This window comes from Balaenoptera acutorostrata, chromosome 14, assembly GCF_949987535.1.
Source record: "Balaenoptera acutorostrata chromosome 14, mBalAcu1.1, whole genome shotgun sequence".
Classification (NCBI taxonomy): domain Eukaryota; kingdom Metazoa; phylum Chordata; class Mammalia; order Artiodactyla; family Balaenopteridae; genus Balaenoptera; species Balaenoptera acutorostrata.
The window spans coordinates 4,966,164-4,975,601 of record NC_080077.1 but is presented as its reverse complement, the minus strand read 5'-3'; the positions used below and the strand labels follow the sequence as shown (position 1 = coordinate 4,975,601).

Here is a 9,438-nt window from a genome sequence, read left to right as displayed (position 1 = left end):
ACGCAAGTCACATCACACTGATTTGTTTGTGTTGGCCTTCCAGAGGAAGGAAAACCATTAGAAAACTTTCAGGTTTGATCCCATCTTATGTGTGACATCATCAGCAACAAGCTGGAAAAATCTGAACTATACCAATAGCGGGGTTTAAGCAGTAGTGATCAAAGCCTATGTACGTATGGTGAAAAGGAAGAAAACACTTGCACTTCAGTGGTTTTGCCTAGGTCCAGTGTAAGTGTACTTATCAAGGCAGATTTTAAGCTATAGCATCTCTTGTGTTAAATTTCCAAATGTGAAATGTGGTGGCGTTATCAACTTGGAATGTAAGACTGAAACTGAATGTAACTGACCCCAAACTACCTGTCAAAAGCAGAGTAATGCTCCTTGGGCATAAAAGGCAAGGGATAAAACACAACGGCTCTGGCGTGGAGAGAAAAACAGCAAATGCAAACCTTCCGGTTAAAGTGAACCATAGACCATCAGGCATGTAAAGCAGGTTTTAAAAATATGAAAATGACACTGAGCTGTATTATCAGGAATTATATTCCTAAAGTTCTAGTTTTGGCCTTTTAAATTTAAGAGCAATAGGAAGAAACCTAAGCCTGTGGGGAGGGCGTGGGGCAGAAAATGAATGGGACCTAGAAACGGGGCTGAGGAGGTGGGAGGTTAGGGAACAGCAAGAAACAGCGTAGATATATTCCAAATGGATTTAGAATCCCTCTGAATACATCCTCTCCAAAAATATTTGCTAAATTGAGAGATCTGGTCAAAAAAGTTGGTGACAATAAAAGTGACTCTTTTATCTTACAAAAGAAGTATTTAAGTATAGATTAGAAATCATGCTGTTAAAGATTAGTCCACTGATCAAGCTGTGGAAACTGAAACTTAAGTGCTGCTGTCAGATACATTGCAGAAAACTGCTTCCAAATATAGAATTACCGTAGCAGGACTCAACATTAAGGAAACCATTAAAAAACAAGCACTTAACTTTTTATAGTTGAAGCCTAACGAAAATACATTGGTACCCTTAAGAAATGTAACAGTTTAAGGTGAAATTGCAGCTACATTTAAGTTTTCAATCAAGAATGTTCTAGTTTGGTATACTGGGCTCAAAACGAACTACACGTTTGAAATGCGTAGAGACTACAGTATATTCCTTACATAGCATCATTTTCATCACCATCTTCATGTTTTCTCTTCAGTGGGTTTGGTTCATTGGCCATGCTCTGTGATAAAACCATGTTGGTGGTAATAAGAATATTTTGGGGCCCAATCATTGAAGGAATAAGCAAAACATTTTGAACTGCAGTTGTTGCAGGAACTATGGTAGGAGTGGTAGGTCTGCTACTAACAGCACCAACACTTAACCATGGAACCAGTCTTCCTTGGTTAGGTCCCTTTTTAATTAAGGACTTTAGCCTATAGTTCGGAGCTGTTAAACAATATCTGTCAGGTGGCAGTCTGGGTCCTGCATATGGCTTAATCAGTGGTAAAGGGGTTTGATTTTTCTGCCTTGCAATATCCAGTAAAACATCTCTAGGGGGAGGAGAGGTAAAAGATTGGTCAGCCCGACACTGGATTGCCAGTCTCACATCATCTGCATCAACATTAGGTTTCTTAGCATGGCTTGAATAAATTTTTGCGTCATGCAGAATTGAAGTCATATATGGGAAAGCAAATTCCAACATTTGATTTTTAACCCTTTGTTCGTACTCCGTAATTCCCATATCCTTCAGGATCTGTGACATCACCGAGGCGTCTCTCGGAGCGTTCTCGGGAGGCGCCATCTTGCCCTGCTGCTCGTCAGCCAGGGTCTCTCTTTTTTTTAAAATTATTTATTTATTTATTTATTTATTTTTGGCTGTGTTGCGTCTTCGTTTCTGTTCGAGGGCTTTCTCTAGTTGCAGCGAGCGCGGGCCACTCTTCATCGCGGTGCGCGGGCCTCTCACTGTCGCGGCCTCTCTCGTTGCGGAGCACAGGCTCCAGACGCGCAGGCTCAGTAGTTGTGGCTCACGGGCCTAGTTGCTCCGCGACGTGTGGGATCTTCCCAGACCAGGGCTCGAACCCGTGTCCCCTGCATTGGCAGGCAGATTCTCAATGACTGCGCCACCAGGGAAGCCCCAGGGTCTCTTTTTGAACCCAAATGTTGTTTACTCAAAGGTTCAGACTCATCTGGAGGACCCATGGGTGTTCCCCGTCTTGTCCTCTGCCCACTCCTGTGGCTCACATAGAGGGGCGCCCAGGACAAAACTAGGACAGCAAAGAACTGCCCCCTGAAATCTCCGCGGGCTGGGGGAGACCCACAGCTCTGCATAGACCCATCCCGAGGGCTGACCCACCAAACAGGAGGGAGGCCTTCTCCCAGGTGGCTCCTGGTTACGGAGGGGAAACTGCAGGGCTGGCAGCCCACTCTCATCCTCATCCTCAGCCTCGTCCTCGTCAGCAGTTCAGGCCGTGGGGCTCCCACACAGGGCACGGAAGGCGCCTGCTCCAGAAGCAGCGAGAAGCAGTGTCCTTGGCATGAACAGGTGCATCCTCTAGAGGGGGAGCAGGGTGGGACATCGTCCTGGCTGCTGAGTGGTACAGACGGGCCAGGGGCCAAGGGATGTCGCTTTATCACCTTGTAGACCCTGCTTGGAATGGCCTTGGGAAGCCCGGCCAGAGGACAGTTACTTGTTATTAATATCCAGTTCTCAGAATACTTCTCCCTTTCCAACACATGTACATGTGCATTCTTGTTACTGACTGAAAATACTAGTTTTCCTGATAACTCACAGACATTGAAATGGCTATTTCTTAACTACCAGGACTGGAAAGGGATTGGGGTGGTTGCACGACCGAGGCCATTACAAAGTCCTCTGCGCACAGAGTGACTGCCAAGCAAGGAGGTGGAGGGCGTTAGGAGGTGTGGGATTCTCCTCTGTCTTGAAGAACTTGCAATCTGGCTGGGAAACTAAACACTAGACATGAAAAGGCAATAGACACTCGTTTTGCAATTCAGAGAAAGTTGGCCCTACGGAGGAGGCAGTGCTGGAGCTACTCAGCTAACCGGATGCAAGCTGCTCCTACGGGGGAGGAGGGTACCCAGGGAGGAGGTACCCTAGCCAGCTCACTGCTGCAGCTGCCCCAGGGAGAGGAAGAGGTGCAGTCTCCATCTCCTGTGCACAGAGGCACTGTTCCCGGCGTTCGCATAGATCTGCAGTGAGTTTTAATTCACTACCTTTTAAAAAAGTTGTCATTTGCCTGCTTCAAAGCAAACCTGCAGATTGGCTCATACGATGCCGGTGCAGCGTCTGTTTCTGAGACCACACCAGTTTCACGTATAGTCTTCCCTTTTCCTCGCCGGCTCCCTCCCGGATGAGCCACCTAGGATCATCTCTGTTCCCATCACACTTACGTCTCTTATTTAAGGATGTTAATTCTCCTAGCAGCTCCTTATCTGCCTCTTCAGTCCTTGGGATTCTGAAGGCGACGCCCATCAGCTCTCTCCTGACAGCTGTCTCAGCACCCCAAACAGCTCGAGAGGCACCCCTCTCTTCCTCGAATCCGTTTGCTTTCTTTTCCATCAGGACTTCTTGTTGGATCATGATTTAATGTTTAGATTCCCCTGCCTACCTCCCTGCCCAAGACTCCACTTCAGGTTGTTAGCGTTGGGTATTATGTGAGTCTGATTTTTTGGGGTAATAAATATGCAGAGGGAACAGGCAGCTTGATTTCTCCTGAGCAGGTGTCTTCCACTTCTGCATCTGTTCTTCTAGGGTTGTAGGTAGGTCACCGAACACAGAGTACCTGTGTGAGTGACAAGAGGCACACGGAAGAGCCGGACCATCAACCACCCGCCCCTTCCTCGGGATGCCTTCCCCTCATCCCACCCAGGTCAGGGTACCGACCCCCCTGGGCCTGGCTGCACTTGTTCCCAAGAAGCTGTGGTTGGTTTCCTTTGGAAGCAGTCCTTCCCTTGATTGTTGTCTGGGGCTTTCCCCCTCTCTGTGTGTGTGCTGTTCACAGTAAGACATTTCAGAGAACCGTTTGCTGAGTTCCGCGGGCCCACCCTCACCCGCCAGCCCGCTCAGCCGTCCCATCCCTGCGCCTTCGCTGCCGGGATCGTCTCAGCCTCCTGCGCTGCTCCAGGCCGTGACCGCCAAGAATGGAAAAGGGAAAAATGAGTTTCTTAGAGTGGAACCCAAAGCTCGGTAGCCGGATGACATCCCTATAATTGAAGTATTTATGTGTCTAAATATTTCAGCGGCGTCCGCAAATAAACAGGCCGTGCACAGAAGTGGATCTATCACACCCGGGCAGACGCCGGCGCGGCGGGCGCACACCCGCAACCGTGCCACTGTTCTTGGAACACGGGAAGGGTTTTCTCTCCTTGAGTCCCCATTAATTCAAATCAAAACTAAAGTGCACTGTGGCTCTCTTCTGCTGGAGACACTTTCCACTTCACACGTTGTCAACCGCATTTACCTTGTTGCTGCTCGGCGGTGGTCACCTCCGTGGAAACGCAGACCCCGCACAGCGGCGGCCCTCCTCGGCACCCGCTTCTCCCCCTCCCCCTCCCCCACCGTCTCCCCTCCCCCTCCCCCACCGTCTCCCCTCCCCCTCCCCCACCCTCTCCCCTCCCCCTCCTCCCCACCCTCTCCCCTCCCCCTCCTCCCCACCGTCTCCCCTCCCCCTCCCCCCTCTCCCCTCCCCCTCCTCCCCCCCTCTCCCCTCCCCCTCCTCCCCACCGTCTCCCCTCCCCCTCCCCCACCCCTCTGCCCCTCCCCCGACCCCCCTCTCCGCACCCCCCCCCCCCCCCCCCGCTCCCCGAGGCCACTCCCTGTGCGGAAGCCCTGGTGCAGGTGTGTGGCCTGAGGAAACCGCTCACCTGGCATCACTGCTGGACTCCAGTGAAGTCCAACCGTGGTCTCTCTCTCCTTGGGGTGTTTGCAAGGACTCAGATGTTGGGAAGGAACTGAAACGACAGTTTCATGAAGCATCCCGGGAAGGCGGAAGGCGGAGGCAAGGGCCGGTCTTCAAACAAAACAAAGGGGAAGAGGCGGTGATGATCTGCTAATGAAGGTGAGCTGATAGCTGTGGGCCAAATTCGGGCCGAATTCTATTCTAACGTGCAGGGACTTGCTGTCAGCACTAAACAAAGTGTCTGGAGATATCGTTTTAAAATGCAGATTTCTGGCTTCTCTGAAGTATGGGCCCCTCTGCCCTGCTGGCTCGAGTTTTCCTCGGGAAGTGAGTGGGCTGGCCTTCAATGGGCCTGACTTCCCCACACGCTGTCCCCTGCCCCCAGCTGACGCCCTTCACTCAGTTGTGGACTTGACCTGTCCCTCTGGGCTTTCAAAGCTTTGGGCTCCTGCCCCGAATTTGGTAACGCTGGGCCCACCACCTACCTGCTGCCTTTGTACAGAATCTAGAGGAAGAGCTTGCACACAGCACACACGTGATTCAAGCCCATTTCATGACACACCTGAAAGTTAGATGTGACCTTCGAATACTTCTCATAATGAGTAGTTCCCTGACAATAGCTTCCAAACATGAGACAACCAGCTTTAGAAAGGAATCTAGGTTTTCTTCATAAAGTCAAGTAGCACACCAAAAGCGGAATTCATTGACCTCAGCGCGCATGTATTGACCCCCCGCTCTGGGGTGGGCCCTGTGAGCTTCTGCCCACTTCTCTCACCAGAAGGCGAGCTCCATGGGTCAGGAACTGCGTCTCCTCGACTGCCCCACCTCAGAGCCTGAGCCAGGTGATTGACACAGACGTTTGAACGTGAGTGGATGAGAAGACAAGGGAGACGTGGCAGGGGCTCTGTCAGGAGGGCAGCCAGCCGCTGTGGGAAGAGCAGAGGGGATTTCTTCCAGCCACGTCGAGAGAAAATGGGGCAGGGAGGAGGGCTCAGTGTGTGCAAAGGCCAGGAGGCTGGAGAAAGCAGGGCACGTACGGGGAACAGAGAAGGAAAGGGGCTGGTTGCAATAAAGAGAAAAGAGACTGCAGGGTCCGGCAGGGGCCACGCCACTGTGGCCTTGCACACTCCTCCAGGGAGTTTGGAACGGTTGTCAGAGGAAGATGACAGGTCAAGGGAAGAAGGAGACAACGAACCCAAAGTCCAGGAGTTTTAACAAGAGGGGGAAGAAGCAACGGTGGAGAAGCAGCAACAGAGAGGAAAGAAGACCTCATTTCCGTGTCCCCGTGGCGGAATGGGCGTCCCCTCTGGAGAAGGGGAGATATCCTCCTCTATCGGGCAGCCAGCCTCTGGGGGACTCAGGCTGCACTTAAGATTGGACGGTGGAGTCAGCGGACCTGGATTTAAGTTCCAGCTCTGATGCTTGTCTGATCTTGGGAAAAATCCTTCAAGACTCTGGGCCCTGGTTTCCTTATTTGGAAAATAATGCTAACTTTGCATGGGGTTGTGAGGGCTGTATAAGATGATGTATGTAAACCTGACAGTGGTGATAGGAAACAAATAAATGATAGCCATTACTTATTTTGGAGTCCCTTACCTGCAATGACTTACCTGGAAGACAGAAGCTTCTCAAGGCCTTTCTCTTCCTTGGACTCAGCAAGCCCACCTGACCAGACAGGAAACCTGGGTCCAGGGCATCCTTCCAAACATGGCTTTTATAGATTAGGATGGAAATACATGAAAGCAAAGAATTAGTTTGTAGGGCTGCTGCAACAAAGTCCTACAAACTGGATGGCTATAAAAACCAGAAATATGTATTTTCTCAGTTTTGGAGGCTAGAAGTCAGAGACCAAGTTCTGCAGGGTTGGTTCCTTCTGTGAGGAAGACCCTCTTCAGGCCTCTCAGGTTTGGTGGTTGCTGGCATCCCTGGTGTACCTGGGTTTGTGGAAGCCTCACCCCGATCTCTGCCCTCATTTTCACAGGGTGTTCATTCTCCCTGTGTGTGTGATGGAACAGCAAATGTGATGGATAAAGCTTTAAAAGGCATCCCTTCTTTTTCTTGACAAATGAAGACTCTGTCACTTGGTTTGCTGTCTTCTTCTCCACCCTGGTTCTGTCAAATACCTGGGTGCTCCCAGGGTACACTCGATGGCCTGGACCCTGGCATTTTGACCGTCATAGTTCCAGTGACCCCTCCCCCACTTCATCATGACCACTCGATGACACGGTGTCATTGCAATATCAATAGTATACACGTCCCTCTCTCCAGCTCAATCTGCTTCTCCCAGTTTAGTGAAACTCTGTACTGTACCCATTTCTGCCTCCCTCCAGCCCCTGGCAACCGCCATCCTGCTTTGTGTCTCTCAGAATTTGACTACTCAAGGTCCCTCATATAAATGGAATCTTACATTCTTTGTCTTTTTGTGGCCCAGCTTATTTTGTTTAACATTGTGTCCTCAAAGTTCACCACCTTGCAGCATGTGTTAGAATTTCCTTCCTCTTCAAGGCTGAATAATATTTCATAGTATGTATATACCATATTTCATTTATCCATTCATCCTCTGATGTATGCTTGGACTGCTTCCACCCTTTTGCTATTGCAAATACTGCTTCTATGAATATGATGCACAAACACCTTTTCAGGACCCTACTTTTAATTCTTTGGGGTTTCTGCTCAGAAGTAGAATTGTTGGATCGTATGGTCATTTTATTTTTCATTTGTTGAGGAATCTCTATAGAGGCGTCACCTTTTTACATTCCTGCTGACAGTGCGGAAGGGTTCCAATTTCTCTACATCTTTGCCAACACTTTTTATTTTCTGTTATATATATACTACACATATATATAGTAGCCATCCTAATGGGTGGGAGGTGGTATCTCAGTGTGGCTTTTATTTGCATTTCCTTAATGGTTATGATATTGAGCATCTTTTCATGTGCTTGATGGTTACTTGTACATCTTCTTTGGAGAAGCGTCTATTCGAGTCCTTTGCCCAGTTATAGCATTCTCTTAGCAGCATTTGATGGGACTGGTCTTGTCCTTTCGGTCTTCCCATTGGCTCCCTTGACACCAGATGCTTCTATAATACTTCCCCCATGCCTCTGGCTCTTTTCAGTCTGTTTTCCTAGCTCATCCTCCTCTACCCAACTTCTGCGTCTCATGCTGCCTCACAGGTTTTTCTCTGAGGTCTCCTTTCCCTCGTGCTCCACTCTTGCAGGGAGATCTTATCCCTGCTCATGACTGTTGCCAACTCGAAGCACCGTTTGTATGGTGGTGACCCTTAAATTTAAATTTCTGAACCAGCAGTTTCTATGAATTCCAGATGCATGTCGTCTAATGGACCACGTGACATTTCCACTCGCATATCTTAAGGGTACTTCATCACGTTCCAAACTGAACCTGTGCTCTGCCCCCAGACTCCTTCTTCCTCCTGGATTTTCTGCTTTGGTAAAAGGAACCATTATCTATCTGGTCCCCAGAAACCTCACAATTAAGACATCTTTCCCTTCCTCCCTTCCTCTTGAGTCTTGAGGATTTCAGCTTCTAAATACATTAAACAACCCTCATGTGGATGTCACTTTCATCTCCTTCCATCCATCCTCGTTGCCACCACGTGTGTCTAACTCTTACTGTGGTCCTCGAAGTCCACCCCAACATTGACTTTTATTTTATGTGCTACATGAGTAGTGGTCTCTTTACAATGTGCACTGGATCGTCTCTGTCCAGTCCTTAAGATCCTTTATGGGCTTCCTGTGTTCTAACAGTAACATTCAGTGACTCCCACCTACCATAGGGTGGGAGTGAAAGGGGATCAGAGGAGTGCGGGGGGCTGAGCTTCGGGGACACCCCCCCCAAGGAAGATCTGAAGAATGGGAAGACCCAGGAGAAATCAAGGCCAGGAAGGCAGGGGCAAGACCAGGAAAGGGGAGAAAATGGAAGCTGGGGGAAACGCACGTGAAGAAAAAGATGATGGCCTTGTCAGATGATGCTGAAGTGTGTAGAGAAGGGAGGGCTGGACGATGCTTGGAGTGAGTTGAGGAAAGAACATGAAACAAGGAAGTGGAGACCGTTCCTTTGAGCTTTTCTGAAAAGCAGAATTAGAGGGAGTGTTCGCTTGCTAGGACTGTTGTAACGAAGTACCGCAAACTGGGGGGCTTAGACAACAGCCACCTGATTCCTCACAGCTCTGGAGGCCAGAGGTCTGAGATCAAGGTGTCGGCAGGTGTCGGCAGGGTGGGTTCCTTCTGCGGCTTCTCCCCTCAGCTTGTGGACGGCCGCCCTCTCCCTGTGTCCTCAGAGAGGCTTCCCTCTATGCCCAGTTCCCTCCTAGAGGGACACGGCCACATGGGACTGGGACCCATCCTAATGGCCTCATTTAACTTAATCACCCTTTCGAGGCCCTGTCTCCAAATATGGCCACATTCTGGGGTCTAGGACTCCAGCATATGAGTCTGGGGGGCGGGGAGGGGGAAAATTCAGCCCCTAACAGATGGGGAGTGAGATCCTGGGGCATTTGCCACCTCTAAGCTCCTTCTAC

The 9,438-nt window shown here is 49.9% G+C and overlaps 1 protein-coding gene across 1 annotated transcript; it reads right to left on the bottom strand.

Moving 5' to 3' along the window:
* Nucleotides 1–1,154: 1,154 nt before the first annotated feature.
* LOC103003042 (transcription initiation factor TFIID subunit 9B-like) lies at nucleotides 1,155–6,875 on the bottom strand. Its single transcript, XM_057528185.1, has 2 exons — nucleotides 6,858–6,875; nucleotides 1,155–1,793 (listed from the first exon to the last, which is right to left on the bottom strand). The coding sequence occupies exons 1-2, from the start codon at nucleotides 6,873–6,875 to the stop codon at nucleotides 1,155–1,157; spliced, it is 657 nt and encodes a 218-aa protein (XP_057384168.1).
* Nucleotides 6,876–9,438: the final 2,563 nt, after the last annotated feature.